This window comes from Botrytis byssoidea (genome assembly GCF_014898295.1).
Source record: "Botrytis byssoidea strain MUCL 94 chromosome Unknown BBYS_001, whole genome shotgun sequence".
NCBI classification, from domain to species: Eukaryota; Fungi; Ascomycota; class Leotiomycetes; order Helotiales; family Sclerotiniaceae; genus Botrytis; species Botrytis byssoidea.
The window spans coordinates 567,118-586,891 of NW_024065842.1; the positions used below are offsets into that span (position 1 = coordinate 567,118).

The 19,774-nt window shown below is 43.5% G+C and overlaps 6 protein-coding genes across 6 annotated transcripts; 2 read left to right on the forward strand and 4 right to left on the reverse strand.

Moving 5' to 3' along the window:
• Nucleotides 1-493: 493 nt before the first annotated feature.
• EAE97_000164 (uncharacterized protein) lies at nt 494-3,320 on the reverse strand (the record flags this gene model as incomplete). Its single annotated transcript, XM_038870674.1, has 2 exons — nt 494-855; nt 905-3,320. 2 exons carry the CDS (start codon nt 3,318-3,320, stop codon nt 494-496), a joined length of 2,778 nt encoding a protein of 925 aa, XP_038738035.1.
• Nucleotides 3,321-4,058: 738 nt separating this feature from the next.
• Nucleotides 4,059-7,187, reverse strand: EAE97_000165 (uncharacterized protein; the record flags this gene model as incomplete). Its single annotated transcript, XM_038870675.1, has 2 exons — nt 4,059-4,961; nt 5,019-7,187. The coding sequence occupies 2 exons, from the start codon at nt 7,185-7,187 to the stop codon at nt 4,059-4,061; spliced, it is 3,072 nt and encodes a 1,023-aa protein (XP_038738036.1).
• Nucleotides 7,188-10,317: 3,130 nt separating this feature from the next.
• EAE97_000166 (uncharacterized protein) lies at nt 10,318-11,821 on the forward strand (the record flags this gene model as incomplete). The annotated part of the gene is made up of 3 exons (XM_038870676.1): nt 10,318-10,643; nt 10,696-10,730; nt 10,785-11,821. The coding sequence occupies 3 exons, from the start codon at nt 10,318-10,320 to the stop codon at nt 11,819-11,821; spliced, it is 1,398 nt and encodes a 465-aa protein (XP_038738037.1).
• A 1,560-nt stretch (nt 11,822-13,381) lies between these two features.
• EAE97_000167 (uncharacterized protein) lies at nt 13,382-15,836 on the reverse strand (the record flags this gene model as incomplete). Its single annotated transcript, XM_038870677.1, has 6 exons — nt 13,382-14,415; nt 14,479-14,769; nt 14,827-15,282; nt 15,357-15,450; nt 15,567-15,691; nt 15,764-15,836. The coding sequence occupies 6 exons, from the start codon at nt 15,834-15,836 to the stop codon at nt 13,382-13,384; spliced, it is 2,073 nt and encodes a 690-aa protein (XP_038738038.1).
• Nucleotides 15,837-17,322: 1,486 nt separating this feature from the next.
• On the forward strand, nt 17,323-17,907 carry EAE97_000168 (uncharacterized protein; the record flags this gene model as incomplete). Its single annotated transcript, XM_038870678.1, has 1 exon — nt 17,323-17,907. The coding sequence occupies one exon, from the start codon at nt 17,323-17,325 to the stop codon at nt 17,905-17,907; it is 585 nt and encodes a 194-aa protein (XP_038738039.1).
• A 467-nt stretch (nt 17,908-18,374) lies between these two features.
• EAE97_000169 (uncharacterized protein) lies at nt 18,375-19,598 on the reverse strand (the record flags this gene model as incomplete). The annotated part of the gene is made up of 1 exon (XM_038870679.1): nt 18,375-19,598. One exon carries the CDS (start codon nt 19,596-19,598, stop codon nt 18,375-18,377), a length of 1,224 nt encoding a protein of 407 aa, XP_038738040.1.
• Between the last annotated feature and the right edge of the window lie 176 nt (nt 19,599-19,774).

Below are 19,774 nucleotides of genomic sequence, written 5' to 3' on the forward strand. Positions count from 1 at the left end.
CTGGAGGGAGACATGCTCACTGAAAGTATAATTCATGGGCTATGAGCACTGGAGCTAGCCTTTGAAGTTTCGAAAAGTCACAAACCATTTGGAAAAAGCTCACCTGGAATTCCACCCATCTAGAAAGCTCACCATAAGCTGATATATGAATGGCCTGGCAACAAGCTCATCCGAGGTAGGAATACAAACGCACATCTCATATATGACATTTATAATATATGATATTACTTTCTTTTGTTTTCTACTGAGTAAAGTAAGTGGAGAGGGGAGTCCGAAGTAGCTAGGTACGCCATACAATCAATCCTAAAGCTTACGACCAACGCCACTCATATTTCCATTTTCCACGTCACCACCCATCCATCACCTGTTCCACCAATCCATCCCTAATTGTCTTCAAAAAAAATTTGCTCAGAAAACGCCATTTTTTATTCATCTGAGAAAGCAGTCATCGACGCATAAGAAGAAAAAGAGATATTGGGGTATAACAAAGAATCTAAGCATCGTATGCAGCGGCCACTCCTGGAGCTGGTCCCTCCAAATCCACACTCTCGACATTATTTCTGATTTCCGCACTTTTGTTGACCAAGTTGCCGAAATACTTCCTAGCAACTTCACTTTCACCCCTGATCTTTCTGGTCTCTTCACGCTTGGTACCAAGTTGTTCAACTGAACGTTGAAGACCAACTCGAAGATTATCGGCAGGGAATCGAAGAACCTTGCGTACTGATGAAGAGATGCGATCACTGTTGGAGTGTACGTAATCAATTGCAGAAAGTTGAGTAGAGATCTTGGAGGAGAGGCGATGGGGAAGTGACTGGGGAATTTGGTTCAGGACGTAGTAAGCTGCGGCGATAGCTAGAAAAATTTAGTAAGAATATACAATGTAGAATCAGGCAAAACATACCTCCTGCTAATATTCCTGGCACGATCAATCTACGCAAATTATTGTTACCCATAATCTTTGCGGCAGACAGAGCACCATCAACCCATCCGAATCCGCCAATTGCACGACTACCAAGGACAGTAGCAACAGTCATTGCCATACCAGTTCCAGCCATCTTCTCTTGTCGTTGAAGTAGAGTAGAAAAATCAAAGAAATCCCACAACTCAGTCTCAATGTCAAGATGCTTGGCAAGAATATCACGCTTGCGCTTGAACATGATGTCGCTTCTGAAACTCAAGTCTGTATACTCATCACCAAGATGTAAGATGCCAAGTTGCTTGATCTGTGTTACGCCATCAACTGTCTTACGACGTGCATGTTCTTCACAGGCGGAGACTGTGGCAGATATTTCGGACATAATAGCTTCCTTGATGTCATCGGCATACTGGAAAGCACCGAATAGTCCTGGATATGGAATGCCAAGATCACCATCAGCTGTTCTAGCTATTGTATCGTTGAGCGTCGAGCGGGTGTAATCGTAAATGCCCTTGCATGTTGCATCAATAGTTCGGTCGATATCATCGCTGACTTCGGCCTTTGCCTTTTGAGAAGCCTCGAGCATTGGCTCGATATCTGCTAATTCCTTGGTAACACGATCCAGTTCAGATTGTGCAACCTCTGCATTGACAGTGGCAAGACTTTGAATATCACTCAGAACATTGAGTAAGTAAGTCTTTGCTGGAGCCAACTTGGATCTAGCTCGCTTCTCGAGAACAAATCGACGCAGTGACTGCTCAAGAATCTCAAAGTCTCTAATCTTTTCCTTGTCCTTGCCCTTGCCCTTCCCTTTCGGATCTGAGCCATCATCGAAATCCGGTCCATCACCGCTACCTCCACTAGAACTACCGCTTCCGCCACCACTTCCACCCGGTGGACCAGGAGGGCCAAGTGCAGCAGTAGGAATAGCGTTACTCGATACGAAATGAACGAGTTCAGAGGATTCCTTAAAAGTTCTAGGACTTAAACCTTGAATTTGCTCCAAAATCATTTTTTGGCATCGTTCCTTATCTCTAATATTGTCATATCCATTGACAACCATAAAAATATATGCTTTTTCCGCGGCTGCCGCCCAAATAAATTCTCGCGCAGTTTGTGTAAAGTGGTTGGCCGCCGAGACAACGAAGACGACTACATCAATTTCTTCCTGTCGAGCAAACACCGCAGTTGTTTTCGTAGTATCCAAGTTGAGACCAGGCGCATCGATGATTGCAATATCCACCACTCCGTTATTCAGTAAGGACTCGTCAATTGTGCGTACATCCTTGACGTAGACCTTGCATTGTGTGTAAGTATCGTTGTCAAGGACGAGCTGTTCCAGATCTTGAATCGTGTAAACGTCAAAAGTGCTTTCGTCATGTCGATCGTAGATGGTTTCCTTGTGTACCGCATGTACTTCTTCGATTCCTGCATTTTCTCTCGCATCCAAAACCTCACAGAATATGCTCGTACAAGGTTGTTGATCCTCTGGTAAAATCTTTCGTCGCAGAAGTGCATTGCAGAATGTCGATTTTCCAGTGTTTAAATCTCCCGTCACTAGGACCTTACTCGAAGAATCTTCGATCCGTTCTCGTAGTGAGAGTAAATGATTTATGCTCGAACTAATTTTTCCATCAAGCAGAGATGCGATCGAAGCCTTTTCCAAAGAATGTACCAACTCGGTTTGATGTAAGGATCCCAATTTCAAATCCAACTTTAAGATAGAAAACTCCTGTGCGATCTGTGGTGTTACAAGTCGGGGTTCCGGAGTTGATCTTGATTCCGCAGCTTGACTCGACTCCGCATTGCTGCTACCCTCACCGATAGATGTCATAGCACGTCGCACTTGTCCCGGACGAGGTTCAGGTGTTGATGACCTGATACCAGTTTGCGTATGTACCAAACCTGGCCGTGGGTCCTGTCGATGATGTTGAGATTCTTCGCGCTGAACTGAGGGGTAGATTGCTGGCCATTGTGCGTTCATTTCTTGCAACGACTTCAGAGTTTCCACCACACGATTGATTGATCTACCGAGAGTGACCCGATGTTGGTTGTACCATAGTTGATGTATTGCATTTGCCTGCGACCGTCTCTCGTTCTCAGAAACTTCATTCGATTGTCCTCGAGGAAGGGAAGAGGGTGGAGGAGTAGGTCTATCCGGTGTCAGTGTAGGATTCCATGATGGAATCCCGTTCGAGCTTTCGCCAGCCACACTACCTCCATACCCAGAGTCATTGTCAAGGAGCGCTTGTAGTCTTGCAGCACTTTCCGGTGCACTTCCAGGTCCAACAGTCATATATTGTGGTCGACCACCATTTGGAGTATTGCTATTAGAATTGTCGCTCGAACTTGCTTGTCCGCCTCTGCCCTTTCCCTTTCCTTTTCTATTATTTTGACTCATGATTGTAAGATGGCGACCATTCGTAAATTGGTATCAGTCTGTATTCTTAGAAAGGTGTGGTTAATTGTTGATAGCATGAAACTTTTGGAGGCGAAATTCGCATGAATCTTCGTTCATCTTGCTCGGCAATTTAAGAGGCGCGTGGGGGTCCAATAAAACTGATAACGATGCTCATTGGTCAAGGTATCCTTGTCCATCAATGACGACAACAAACTTTCATCGAAATTTTTCAAAAAGATATCGAATCTACTGGATGAAATATAAATAATAATGGATAGAATACTCTGTAGAGTCACAATAAAGACTACTAGATACCTATCTAGAGACCCTCTTCCATCCACACAGTAACTGCGTTGTCCATATCATTTAACCATTATCATCACTCCGAGTATAACCTCAAATTAAGACCGACCACATCCACACAGTAACACAGATGCATGTCATAGTCGATCACATCTTTTTTCACATCACCCATAACTATCAATCTAATCAATATTCTACCATTCTATGACATTATATCCGTATGCTATGTATGACCACCCATTCAAAATTACCCAACACCCAACAATCGTGATTCCGAAAATGCCAGTTTGCTCATCTACGTAGGTATCATCTCAAGATTTTCGTAGCAACATTATCAAGTATAGCCGTGATCTTCCCCAACAATATGATAACATGAGATTAACTCCTTTTGAAAAACATTAGAAATCCACCGGCATGTACATCATATATCCATAACTACTTCTTTCCTCTCACAGGACTCTGCGCAAATCTAATACCCCTGCTGCGTACAGCTGGTGGTGGCACTCTCGGAGTATCATCATCATCACTATCACTCTGTACGCTTTCTCCGAGAGCGGCTTCCCGTCTTCGCTTTTCTGCTGGCGTTTCTTTTTCTTCTGGACCGTTGCCGCCACGACTAGGAGAACGTCCACGTCCCCTTCCCCGCCCTCTAGCTTCATCTGTTTCTTCATCTTCCTCTACTCCTTTCAAAGCATCATGTCTTCTTCTCCTTTCTGCAGCCGTCTCAGGCACTTCATTCTTGCTGCTTCCTGTTTCATTGCTTTCTTTGATTGCGTCGATTTTCGCGCCCTGTGACTTGGCCATTTGTTTTGCAACCACTCGCGCAGTTTGTGCACCAGCAGCAAGTTGCGTATTTTGAGCTTCAAACAACCGGGAGCTTCCTTGTGTTTTATCACTGGCGTCTCTCTTTGCCAAGTCCTTCATCGCCCTGGGTGCATCACTTTCTTCGACAATCTCACATCTTGCTTTAGGGTCCAAACCTTGAATTTCCTTTAAGAAGTCTTCCTTAGTTAGGCGGCGTCCTGCTCCTCCAATAGTGAATCTAATACGACGGTCATCATCTTCTTCTTCAGCTTCTTTGTTTTCAGTGTTTGGTGTATTCTTTCCGAAATTCCATGTGCCCATTCGAGTTATGCCTTGCCGGACTGGTTCTGCACTTGTAGCATCTGTCTTTGTAGCGTTGTCTACCTTGTGGCCACCAAGTCCTGTCCATGTACCCATACGGTGTATTCCTTGGCGAACAGCATTAGGTTCGCCGGACTTAGGGGCTTTGCTGTTAGGGTCGGGCGGTAATTCGTATGTTTTGACAACTTCTCCATCTTCATCTTCAACGATAATCTATGGATTCATTAGTGACTGGATCGTATCAACCTAAAGGGAAAAAGATAGTCTTACAGATCTACCATACTGATAAGCCAATGCTGGACCTCGAGTCTTGTGAGGCTCCTTTCCTTTCTTCCCCTTTGAACCTTCTCCTTCGATATGCTCCTTGGCCTCGTCTTTGTTCCTCCAAACACCCATGATCTTGCCAAACTTTTTGTAGGCTTTCTCTGACCCTTGCTTGATCCCCTTTTCAATATTCTCAAGTTCTTCCTTGGGAGTTCCAGCTTCTGGACTTTTTAGGGTTTTCAATACATCGCCGTCCTCATTTTCGATTATGATGTGATCACCTTCATCAAAAATTTCCGCCTTGTCAGGATTGCGTTGAGCGTCCGACATGTGCTCATCGTGTCGCTTTTGCTTCTCGCCATGATGCATGATTTCTTCCATCTCCGGATCGTGTTGGACTTCTCCAAGTTCGCCTTCATTTGACTCGTCATCAATTTTTGCTTTCTCGTTATCAGGCGAAGATCCGCCGGGCGTTAATGTATCAGATGTATGTCCAGTTGAGTAGTCGCGACTTCGTCGAGCAGGATAAATGGCCGACTCGCTGATAGGACCACCTGGTCCTACTCCATCGTCCCACTTCTTCTTTCTGCGTCGCGGAATTACTGAAGAAGGACGACTGTTGGCGCGACTTGGATTATCCTCCTCCTTTTGGCGGCGCAAGAAGCCTCCAGGAATTCCTCCCGCGGGTGGCAGAGTACCTGGTGGTAATTCATCCAGTCTCATATCCTCGCCGTCAGTCTCCGAGCCTGCTGTCTTAGCTTGAGATCTCGAAATCGATGAGATACGAGGGAGACGATTCATCCAAGAGGGTCCATCGTCCCCAGCTTGAGTGTAGGACATTGTTAGTGTCAGGGTATTGATATGTTTGCCTAGGGTAAAGACGGCAATAGAGGATCCATGCACGATAATCGAGGAAATAACAAGAAAGGTTACAATTGGCCAAATTACCGTTACCAATTCCCAATTCGGTGCATCTCGGTCAGGGTACTCAGTTAACGGAGTGGTAGAGTCAGTCTCAAGCTCGGCTCTCGCAAGAATAGCAACAAAGATAGCACCCACTCCAATAGGTCCGAAGTGGCCAGCAAACAGAGCTTCTCGCCAAGTTTTTATGTCGGGTATCAGAGGTTTTAGTGCCATCATGATTGGTATTCGTCGAAAGAAAATGACCAAGATAGCGATAACAGCGAGCCTCCATGGTGAAGTTCCGATTTCCATATCATTGTACTGTTCCCACGGAATAATTGTACCAAGGTAAACAAAATATGCCAAATTGATAAGCAGATCTATGACGTTGGACACATGAGATTCTTCTGTTTTCTGAGTAAACCAACCGTCGTTCGAGAAACCAACGCCAGCCGCAAAACCGACAAGGAGATCATCCACTCCAAGGATACTCCCTGAACCTGCACAGAATAGAGCAAGGACGAAGTAGAACACGAGAAAACTCTCTCTGTCGACCAAATCGTGTCTTTCCGCATATTTGATCCCGTGCCTGCCAATGTATCCGACGACAAAACCATAAATTGCACCAAACACACACTCGTAAAGAACGGTTATGACAATGAAATCAAATGTGACTTCTTTCGCATTGAGGTGAAATCGAATCAAATATAAGGAAAGGTAGATAAATGGGAATGCCATTCCATCGTTACACCCTGATTCGGCAGATAGGAGATCTCTCAAATGTTTCGGTACTCGTTTTGCGAATTTTCCTTTTCCAACCACCGAACTAGCGAGTACAGGATCTGTCGCCGTCACACATGCTGCAACGCAAAGTCCCTGCAGCCAGTTTAGCGGCGGGATCAACCACCAAATGAAAAGACTTGTGATTAACCATCCAAAGGTCATCACAGGTAACAAGAGAAAGACTACACTCCTCCAATGTTTCTCCATGTAATGCCTAGGCAATTCGACCCCGACGGCAAAACATTGCACAACGAGGACAATTCGTGAGAATTCTAGAGTGATCTGATCGGTATTTCCCCAAGTGTCGGGATCGATCAAATTGGCGGCATGTGGTCCAAAGATAATACCACAAATCGTGGCGACAGTGGCTTCACCGATATACATGCGCTCCTTGATGAAGGAGGAACACAGCATAAACAATGAGGTGAAGCCACCCAAAATTATATAAACCAAATGAGGTTTGTTGATGGAGAGGTGATCCCAAGCCATCTTGGCTGTCTTAGATGGTTGTCGATCGGTATAGAATGTGTGTTAGAACAATCGCAATCGATTGGTATCGGTAACGATATCGTGCTAGCGGAAGGGCACTGTCGACGGCGGGGGAGGGGAAATGTTGTAGCTCAATCGATTGGATTTCCTCTGCTCGTTATACCCCAATCAGTCGATTCCCTCAAAAGTATTGCGTGATGTCGCAGCATTCGAAATCTGGTCGCGCCCAGTCGCCGCTCCGCCGTTTATTAATGTATGTTGGCTCTTCCCCCCAGACACCTTTTTGTAATGATCGGAAAGCACGTAGAATTGTGCAGCTCAGTTTCGCAGATGTTGCTTTTGGAAGTAATGATTATTTTGGAAGTAATGATTATTTTGGAAGGAAAATCAAAAAAGTATTGTTTGAAAGAAAGCGAAGAGATTGAGTGAAAGGGTTGTTTACTTTCTCACTACCCATACACGATTAATTCTAGTCCGAGATGCCAAGACCTTGGGAAGCCTCCACTTCTAATTATTTTCAGTGATAAAGCAAGTTTTGCTCCGGATTGATGGCGGCGTAGGAGGAGAATTGTGGTAATGTTATTTTGGTTGCCAAGTGGAAGGAAGAGAAGAGGAGAAGGGAAGAGGTCGTGTGTATTTCGATCTCGTTCTTGGGAGGGAGGGAGGATATGATATTTATTATTATTATATGTTGGTATCGTATATGAAAGGAAAAGGACGAAGTTAAATATCCATAGGACTGAAGTGAAAGATTGATAAATTTGATTGGATGCAGTGTAGATGGATGGTGTGCTCATTCATGAATAATGTAGGTGTAGCTATCTTGGCCAGGGATTGAAAGATCCTATGAAGTTTTTGCTTTAAACCTTTTTATGGAATACTTTGAATAGTTACGAGTATCATCCATTCATGAAGTATATTTTCATTGGCAACACATTGAAACATTAAACCGCCTTTTCATCCTTTATCCGCCATACATACCATGCACATCTTGTACACGCGCATGGGTGCAGACTGCATAGGTATCTAGGTATGGACTGGATGTCATGGTCATGGTCTGTATGGAAAAGAGTAGATGCGTACCGGTATACTTCGTAAAATCTTTCATCAGTCAGCACAGAGCAAAAACATACGTCACTCGCTAATCCCAGCCATCTAATACAAATAAATTCTTTGATTGGTTTATTCATCTTTTTTTCTGCCAAGCTTCACCCCTTGGCGGTGAGAATGTTCCCCACCCAAGACCCCACTCTCCCTCTCCATTCGCTCCATTCGCTCCATTCGCTCCATCCACTCCATCCACTCCCCACATTGATAATCACATTGACGGCCCCGAGATCTTTCACTTCTAATAAGTTCTACTTCACTCCAAACACAACCAACCCAACAACATCCTAGGTACTCGAGGTCCTCTCCTCACCTCCTCGCTTACGGCTACTCGGAACATCTTGTGTCTAGGAGAAGATATTCCTCAAAAGATCAGATAAAAAGATGTTCATCTCTTCGTACATTTCTTTTGATCAACTTCTTGCATCTGCAATTAAATGGACCCCCACGCTGATACTACTGTACTAGTCGAATCCTGATTTCCGGTACCGCTATGCGTGATAGATTTATCAGACTCCATAGAATGGCTTGGGAGTCTTTCCAGCTGCTGCAGAGTGCCCATTCAAGCTCGGAAATCATTTACCTACAGTAGTTGTAAGGTACAGTGCAGTGCGTATGCAACCCAACCTCAAGGTTGTTTTATTGATCTTGTGACCGTCGATTCTGGATAATCAAAGGGGTAGAAATTCTACTGTTGAGCTCAACATTACCGACAGGCGGTTGAAGGGGTAGTCGCCTCAACAGCCCGAAGATGATCTTGTTAATATCCAGCAGCTCCAGCGAGACCAGCTGGCGATACATATCACATCGCTGGAATATCATGCTGTGCTCTCGACAAACTGCTTCACGAAGTACCATAATCTCCAAGTCTTTCGCGCATGAAGCCGAATAGGGGACTCCACAGATCGCTGATCTCATCCACCTCGTCTGTCAATGTTTATATGGCAGCCCATCCGTTAAATGTGTCTGTCGCCTTCCCCTTTCTAGTCAAAGATCGCATGAGCTGGTGGTACACTCTTCAGGCACAATGGATTAGTCATCATTTTAGACTGAGTCTTTGCGGGCGCAGGAGACCCTACCTACATGATACTAAAGCTACCTAGGTATGCACAGGGTCGGACATTTTCCACCTGGCGCTTTCCCCATAGTAGATGGTATCATATCTCCTCTCATCTAATAACCGAACAACACATGTCTGACGATATGCTGTTCCCAAAAACAATTCCCATCTTGGCCACATCGGTAATGTAAGCCGAGCCCAACAACAAGATCGCTTATTTCATGATCAACACAATTCCATGATACCGCATCTAGCTATTTAGACGTCCCAGCATTTGGGAAATTTCCTATCCAATGCTATTCAAGAATTCAAACACGAGGCGCGCGAGTCAGGTCGTTTGGGCTCCCGGTGAACGGGGAGTATGCACAACGAATTCAATCATCTCCTCCAAAAGAAACCAAATCTATGAGCATCCTTTTAATTCCTAGCATTCAAGATTTTGATGTGATCGGCCGAAACTGCATTCCAATATTCTCCAGTACTGAAAATTTGTTCGAAAATGTGTCGCGTGGACAACCAATGCACAAGATCTAGAATGTAAGATTTGGTGAAATCCGACGATGAATATTGTCCGGTAAACGCTATAACTTCTTGGCAGATGGATTGTGCACTCAGCGCTGATGTGGTTGGAAATTGCTTTGCCAGGAAGCGGCAAACACTGCATTCTCAACTCATCTGTTGCACATCTATGAAATCCCTCGAGAGTTTCAATCCTCATCAATCCTGATTGGGAATCAAACTACATCGTTTGGAAATCAGGGTATTTTGAAGAGTTTATTCCCGGCTTTGGGAATCGTGTAAAATTCACTCTTTAATTTTGCCATATCTCACCGCCCAGATTAATGAAACCCCCACCAGAATTTTTGAGCTTCGAGAATACACAATTTGTTACCCCTCCCTCCTCCAACATATCGAAATCTAAGCTGGGTTTATCGACATACGGCTAAGTAGCTGATGTATCAAATGCCTTTAACAGTGGCGGATATTGTCTTCAATGAGCAAGCAAATCACAACTTCTCAAAGACTCTGGGTGAAATCAAACGAAGTACTTTATCCATACATAACCGGCTTCGATCAATTCTCGAAGACGCGAAATTCGCCCAGTCGGTCGCAAATGCATATAATAGACCACTTATAGCAAATGAGAGATGTGGGAGCTGGTACATTGATCCCAGCAAGAAAGGAGGAAGTGCATACTTCAAAAGTACCGATGGGCATACCGGAGTCTGGAAATTCAGCTCCCGAAGATTGAATTTACATCTGTTAGAGACAATTGGTAAATATGATGGGTTTGTACTCGAGTAAAACTTCCATAGAGTATAGGCTGAAAGCTCCATGCAGATGTATTATTGTAGATTCTACTAGGCGTGGAAAGCGTTAGTTACTTCTTAGATTCTATACTTCGCTCCCAGTATACTAATGCTGAAAAGGTATGCCTGATGCATTGAGCAAAACAATCCCAATATGGTGTTGTGTACTAAACCGGGTTTTCTTTCCTGACATTCCAACCGCTCATAAGCTCTACGCTCCACCACAAGTAGTTTCCGATTCCGAGCAAGCCCAAATGGCCAATCTGATTCCTCAATTTGTGCAAGCATTTCAAACTCTCAATCTCCCTATTGCATCTTTCAGAGAGAAATTTCACAAACCAATCAGACCCATTTGGGTGACTCCCGAGTCGCAAATCTCGGAAACAAGCGAGATTTTTGAAGACTTCCATCCAGTTGTTTGCTGTACGGTTTCGCGCAGGGTTTCGGGCGGAGAAATTAGTGAGGGTGGTTATATACAAGGAGCAGGTGACGATACAGAAAACTGGGCTCACGGACTTACCCCTCCTATTTTCTGGACAAATCAAGAAATCTTATTCGAGACATCAGAAGAGGATTTACCTGGACTCATTGGAACTTTGATACATCAAACAGGCTCATCGCTCAGATCGAACGATAAACTGCGCATCGTAAAACCAACTTCCTGTCTCTCCATCTCGACTATCGATGCGCTTCCACCCCCAAACACGAATAGCAGTACCTGCACCATCGTCCTCTCACCAAAAGTCACACCGAAAGATACATGGCACACCTCTCCCTCCCGCCTGGACATCGGACTCGGCGCCAAAAAAGTCGGCAGCAAGAATCTCCGCGCCGCTCTCCCAACCATCTCTTCCTTCTTCCTCGAGTACCTCCACACATCTTCTGCGAACAAATCTTCAGACCCATCTATCCAAATCATCATCGCATGCGAGACTGGACACGATCTCTCAATCGGTGTCGCACTTGCTCTTCTCTGTCTGTATTTCGCCGATAACGGGGATTTGAAAGTTGTGCGCGGAGAAGAAGAGAGAGAAGATGCGTCGGTGAATAAAGATTTCATTCGTCAGAGATTAACCTGGATTTCTACGTCGATGCCAGATGCGAATCCGAGTCGTGCAACGCTGCAGAGTGTGAATAGTTTTTTGATGTCGTATTGATGAATGGGGGTTTTTTTGCTTGGATTGGATTGGTGTGGGGTTTTCGCTGCTATGTTGTGTCATAGAATAAGAAAGCTGCGAGGATATAAATTCACGTCTACATTCACATCCGCAGATATACAACATAATCCACCCACCCACCAATCACAAACGAAACTCGCCAGTCACCACTCACTCCCACCTCATCAAATCTATCTCATGTCCTCGTTCTTAACAACCATCATCTATCTCCATATATTTCGTCTGAAAGTGCAATATCAACCGCCTCCCTCCCTACCTACCTCTATACTCCGTCCATCGAGTCATTTAAATGAGATTTCATCCCCGCCATCCCATCTGATATGATCTGGTATAAAATAATCCTTCCTACAAGTCATTCAGAAAATTGATGGGAGATCTATAGGAAATTGCTAGGAGGAAAACTTAGTATTACTGGTTGGTCGACTAGCTAACTAGCTAGCTAAATATTGGATATTGGATTTGTAAAATACTGAGTCGACAATGATGGGATAGGATAGGGTAGGATAGCATGAGAAAGGGGTATATATCGGTCTGTACTGTGATCTTGTATAGCACTGCTGAATCCTGATGTTGGTTGTGTGGATATGGGATTTGTGAATATTAGGATATACGATGTAAGATTACAATATACAATATCCATCCAATAAATCTGATCACCATAATACCAGATATCCAATCCCAATCCCAATCCCAAATTCAATTCCATTCAAATAACCATATTCAAAATCCAAAATCCAAAATTTGTCCACAACCTAGGTGATCATTCGTATTCCCACTCTTCCAGGTTGCTCCTGTTACCATCGCCATGGATGCTCCATCTCACAACATGTGAACTTCGGTCCCATCACAAAACAGACTTCTGATATCTAGGTACACAACACAAATCACAAAACTACCTAGGTACGCATCATATTTTATATTCTACAAGCACAAGTTATATATTGTATACATACATACATACATACATATATACATACATGCAGTAAGTAAGTGAGTGAGCGAGTGAGTCAGTACATAAGATCTTGTAATAATCTGGATCTTCTGGGATGTATTGGGTGAGATGGTGTGAGCGTGAGTATATGGATATGGATATGGATATTTAGGTAGATAATTAGGTAGATAATAACCAATCCACTCTCTCGTATATAAAAATCCTCTCGCTTTAAAAAAAAAATGAATATCGATCTATACGTACGATACGATATCTATGTAGATTCATTGAATTGGATCATCTTATTCGATTTTCTGGAAATTTGAGGGGAGTTGTACTGCATGTATTTTATTGTAATGTGTGCGGAGCATATATAATTATTTTCATCTTATATTGGAAGAATAGGAAAGATTAGAGGATGGGGGAATTATGTATTTGATGGATTAAAACAAAAACAGGGACAGAAACAAATGAAATAGCTACAAAATTCTAAAGACAGCAAGAATCTCCAAAAAAAAAAGAAAGGGAAAAAATGTATACATTAGAATGACAAGAACAATAGCAATAAAAGTAAGCAAATCAAAGAAAAGCAAATCTCTTCAAAATACTCAGACATCACTTCCCCTCCGTCTTCTACCCTTTCCCTCGATAGAAAACGTGAAAGTCAACTTCCCACGAGTCGAGGATTTCCTAGGCCTCTCTTCACGCCCATCATTCCATCCCCACTCCGAAGGACCTCTCCTATTTCTCATCTGCTTGATTTCCTCCCTCCATTTCCTTTCCTCTTCCCGTTCTTTATCCTTCCTCTCTTTCTCTGCCAGCTTTTTCTCTCTCCGCTTTTGCCTTCTCTCTTCCCTTCTCACTTCCCTTCTCATGTGCCTATCGCGTGTTCTCTCCTGTCTGCTGCTATATTCTTGTCCGTCGCTAGAATCCTGTTTGTTCTTGAAAAATTTGGGTACCCTAAATTTTGAGGATTTTCGTTCTCTTTCTTTCGGCTCTTCTGTTTGTGTTTGTGCGTGTGGATGTATACTTGAGCCTGAATTCCCATGACTGGATGTTGGAGGATGGTAAAAAGAGATATTTTGTTCCACGGCATCTGACTCAACGCCGAAGCGCGAGCCTGAGGTGGCAGCTCTGTGTGGTTCGCGACTTTTGTTGCAGTCTGGGTTGTTTTTGATATGTCCCTCGGGTGCTGCGAATGCGACGCTTCTGGCACGAAAGGGTTCAAGTTTCATTTGCGGTGGTGCTCTGTCCTGGTTACTGCCGTCACGACTGCTGACACTAGGAGGACTTTTATGAGCAGAGTGAGATTTGAGCCTTCTAGTTCCTTGTGATTCTTCGCTAAAAGAATAATATACGCTTGACGAAGTGTCCGATTGATGCTTTGCATGTGAATGTATTGTTATGGGGAGTTGTGTGGAGTTTGATTTCGAGAGATAGGCTCCATCACTTTTCTGGATGAGTTTCCATATTTCACCTTTGTTTTTAGCCAAGATACCTTCTCCGTCTGTCTCTCCTATTAATTTGCCAAGTCCTCTTAGGATATCCTTACATGCGACTTCATACCTAAGTCTATTCCGAATAGATATCGAAGGGTATTGTTCGTCGGCCGCAATACCATGTTTGTATTCGAGAAGCGAATCTTAGCAGTGTGTTAGCATTTTTACAACATGATAACCTTGAGTCGCGGGGTTCGAGTACGTACAAGTCTTCACCCTGTATCTTTCATGGGTACATGAATCATTTGGAGTTCCTTGAATCGCATCACATAGGTTGGAGATATATGATACAGAATATTTTTTCTCACCTACTTTGGATTTAACTGAGCCAGTGTCAAATTGAATCATTATCCTGTTGCCTTCCTCGATGAGTTTGCCTTGCCCCTTCGATCCTTTCGCGCTGGGGGGTTTGATAATTCCCTTTGAGAGTAATATATCGGCTATTTCATCCCACCATAGAGCAAACCGTGTACTATTTGTCAGCATATATCCGTAGTCTATAATGCAATTTCAGTAACCTTCCAAAATATACAAATACGAGAGCAATAACTTACATCGAACATTTCGATCTTTTCTGTGGATACCTATGGACAAAGACAAATCTATCGGTTCGGGTCTACCACTCCAAGCCATTTCCGAATTTTGGCTTTCAACAAGTGAATGTGTATAGCCAGGAAGAGGGCTTGGCATTGATCTATGCGAGCGAGTCTCCCCTATTCCCAATGCCTCGTTGCCAGACGTGCTCTTTGAACTTTCATTGCCAGTCTCGCTCTCCAGTCTCTTGTAGCTGGAGCGGGATCGGGAGTGTTCTCTTCCCTTTGATTTTCCATTACTCATTTTCTCAAGGGCAAGCCGACCCTCCTCCTTGTTCCAATCAAGTTTCCAGTGACTTTCGTTCTGTGCAAATGCCTCAATCGCACTGGTACTTTTAATTAGATCACGTACCGTTTTGTATTGTTGGCCAGCGGTATAATTGGTAATCCAAATTCTTTTGTTGCTCAACGTGTGGTCTTTGTTATTTGTCAGTAGATGTTTATACTATATAGACCAGCAGTTGGCTTTTTGAGACACAAGGTAAACTTACACGGCATTTTCTTACAAGTAGGATGATATCTTGAAAGGGAAAAGTTAGTCTTTCCATTTATAACTCTCCCTTCTGTTATTTGCCAATAGATCCACTAAAACATTGGTTTGTTAATAGAAGTAATGATAGAGTCTAGGTGGACAATATCATCAAGTAGTTGTGATGGAGGGATGAAAGCTGAGGCCTTATAGAGTTTCCAATTTTACTTACTTTTTCTTCATGAGAATCAGTTGATTCAATTGAGAAATGATCGCCAAATAACTTATCCAAGGTCACCAGATCCAATTCTACTGTGCAGTCATTCAGGACCTTCAAGTCGTGGTTTCCGAATTTATCTAGAGATTTGTGTTAGACGAATTCCTCTTGATAGATTTCCGGTTGTGTAGCTCGCTAGAATAGCAACTCACATGTTGAAAAAATACCACTCTTGATTGTCTCGGTTCTAACATTAGGCTTGCTAGCACTATGATGCGACGACATGTCGAAAGGATTTAGTGCTAGGGGCAACTTTCTCTGACACTGTATATTCTGGGGTTGCAGATAGATTATGCTTGAAAAGGGACATGCGAAGGCGTGTTAACCTAACATTATATTAGGCACAGGTTGTTCCAACAAGACCTTCAAGTTGGGCTCCGCGGTTCTTTTGTCTTCGTCCTCCAGTTAGGCTTAGAGACCTGTTCACATCCAGGCTACATATCTGTCCCCATTATTTCTGGTGGCGCAATGATCAACGCAAGTGCTCACTAACCCTGCGGCCGCGATAGAGTCAAAGTACAGCCCATTTGAAAAGCTTCATGAGAATGTATCGGCCGGCTTCTCCGATATAATGTGCATGGGGCTCAAAAAACGGCATTAGAAACCAGCATCCCCTTCGATGATGTATTCTGTTCGCATTAAGCACTAGGTTTTTGCAATTGGGACATTATCCGTATAATGTTAGGGGTAGAATTGACTGTACTGTATGAAGCTTTGACATGAGAGTTGAAGTTCAATGTGGTCTTATGCTGCCCTCAGGTAAAACAAAAGCATCCTTTGCTAACGACCATGTGGATTGACCTCAAATGGTTCTTTCCTCTGTACAAGGAAATTCGCCAGCAAAATGCCAGGCTCCAACTTCACTCATCATAAAAATCGAGTCTCAAATTCTGACGGCCGGTCGTGCCAGCACCTCAGAGGTATCGCATAGATATCAATCAAAGTTGAGGAACATCAAGCACCCAGATAATACGATACGAAACCTCAAAATGCGCTTCCAAGAATAAAAGTCAGTACTGCAGTGTAGGATGCGAGATGGGAACCGGCCTAGATCTGGTTATTCTGTTCAAGCGCGCGGCTCATACTATGTCGACCGACCAAACCGGACGATACAAGTAGATAGGCTCTTTTACTGTTGGTTCCCAAGAACTCGCAAGAACTTGTACTTGCTACTATACCAAATGATTGTGTGCATGTTCCTCATCAATCATAGATACCTCTGTTGTTTGATGTCCTCCGTTGCTGACGATATTGTTCAACTCAGTGCCTTGTTTACACTTGTAAAGGTATTAGCAAATGCCAGCAGCTAGGAAAATACTAAAGCACGATAGTGTGCAATTGACTTCTGTAATGTCGGCGAGCAGTCTTGTCATGAATCTTGATACCAAAAATGCAATCGCAAATGATGAGCGACTTGAAGTGTTCCAAGGTTTGCGGTGATAGGCTGGCACGTGGCTGGTTCTTCATCGCTACCACCCCACCCCGCACCTTATCGTTCTCTTATCGCTTTCTTCTCCTAGCTCCCCTCTCCCCTTCCACGAAAGAAACAAAACGAAGATAGGAATTACCCTCACAGAAACCAGGAAGACAACTTGAAAATATATATGTCTGTTAACACGAGCTCCGAATTATTTCTCCCTTTCTCCAGATAATCTTTCCAAAGCTTGATCAAAACGTTAAACAAGCTATACGCACTCCAAAATTCCACATCATGGCCGCGGAAAACTACGAAGCTGCAATCACTTTGATTGATGAAGCTCATGCTTTAGATCCAACTATCAGCACAATAAATGGCGAGAGTATACCATACGAGCTTCACTATGCCCAGAAAATGACCCATTATCTCTCTCTCCGCGCTCCCAATGCTTCTCCCATCCTCAAAGTTGCTATCCGAGCACAGCATTTTCGACGCTGGGAAGTACCACGTTCCTCCTACCCGATGACCAAGCCCGGGTATCTAAATTGGAGGACCTTTCTCAAGAAACGACAGGCTGATCTTGCGTCTGCTATATGTGTTGGTTGCAATTTTACAAGTGAGGAAGCAGAAGAAGTGGCTAGATTGATAAGGAAAGAGGATTTGAAGAAAAATGAGGAGACGCAGATCTTGGAGGATGTTGCTTGTCTAGTGTTCCTAGATGATCAGTTTGATGCTTTTGAGAAGGGTCATGATGAAGAGAAAATCATCTCAATTTTGAGAAAGACGTGGGGGAAGATGAGTGAGGAAGGACATCGTCTGGCATTGCAGATACCGATGAGCGACACCAGTAAGAGTTTGATCCAGAAGGCTTTGGGATAATTCAGAATTTCTTGGAACAGTGATGGAGTGATATAAATTCAATGCTATGGTGTAAATACTTCTTTATGTGTTAGTATATTGATTTTGGTTGAGCAGGCTACAAAAGACCGGAATGGGCTGGGAAGGTGTAGGTTATACTCCATGGCGAATGGGCAAATGTTATTGATTACTGGCATGTAAAAAGCTCACAAATGAATTGATCATAATTATAGATTGCAACAAACAGAGGGCGATATCTTCACAACTTACATTTCCACTTTGGAGAGGAGATCAAATTCGCTGTTATTGACCTTAGGATTGTGTTGTCAACTATGTGATGTATCTACGTTATACTGATAGACGGCCTGTTCAAGCGAACAGTCCTCTTTGTGTAGTCTTTTTACATTTGTTTCAATATGCTATCGGGCTTCATAGCACCATTTTACAATCACTTCCCCTTCCGCTTCTATAGATACCCCTTTCCCTTTCTACATGTCCACCTTCACTTCAGCGATCTTCTGCAACTTGTCATGGATCAATAGACCTTGGATATCCAACCACTTAACCCATTCCTCTTCCGTCGCTCCAAACATTTGCTTTCCACGGATACGTGGCATTTTTCTTAACTGGCAACATAGCTGTTGTAGCTCAAAGCCTGTAAGACCATCCTCAAGAGAATCATAGATCCACTCCTTGCAAGTGTCGGAATCCCATTCTCCTATCTTGTGATACTTGAACTCGCCAGGCGCATAGAAAGGATTGTCTTCCATAGAAGAGTTGATTCCTTGGCTGACGACCGATGAGGTGAATTTCTTAGTGAGTTCTTCTTCAATGGATTGTGCGGTTTGTCTGGGTTGCGCTACAGAATTTTCGGTCTGCATGGATCTTCTCAATCGTTCTCTTGCTTCTTCCTTGGATATTTCATCCTCTGCTTTCAACTGATACAATCGCAATAACTCTTCTCCTGACATTGTCAATTGCAAGTCCAGTGCCTTCAACTTCGACTTCAGCTGTTCAATCCGAAGATCTTTCTCGTACTTCGCCCTGGCATCATGACAACGCCATTCATGCTCCACGCGCATTTGATCATCGGTATACGTTTGACCATCCCGCGATGAATGATATAATCTTGCATGTTCCGCGTCTACTCGTCTTGCTTCAGCTCTTTTCCAATCATTCTCCTTCTGCCACCTTTTATACTCGGCCTTAACTTGGCTTATATCATTTTCGACCTTCTTTTTTGCAATATTTATTCTCTCCTTCTCTCTTTTCTTGGCCTCTTGAATCATCTTGTCCATCTCTCTCTTTTTTTCCTTCGCTCTTCTTTTCTCCTCGTCTCTGATCTTCTTTCCCATTTTTCTCTCGTTCTCCATCTTCTCTTTCTCGACTTTCTCATCCTCCTTGATCTTCCTTTCAATCTCTTTTCTCTTCTCTTTCTCAATTTTCTTCTCCTGTGCGTTTAACTTGGGCTCTGACTTTGGAAATTCGAATATTGAAAACATCGATTCTTTGGCGGGCTTCTCGTGAACCTTCTCGCCGTCCTTCTCGCAATCTAACATGCATGAGTTACTTTCACCCCTTGATTTACTACTAGAATTCTTACTGTTTTCTTGAGGGAAACCTCGCTTTTCATTGTCATTTTCTCGGTGACCACTTCCACTTGGCTTGGAACTTGCTTCCGTCATCGCAATATCGAGGAGAGTCATAGACATTTTGGTTTCGACGATATTGAGAATCAAGATTAAGAATTAAGATGTCTATATATGCATGTGTGTGTCCGTGTAAATGATGGTAAACTTGATGAGAGAAGTTCTACTTGTGTTTTGGGGGAAGATGGGGGGTGGGGAAGAGGTAGAGAACGATATCCTATCTATTACACAGGAGCTAG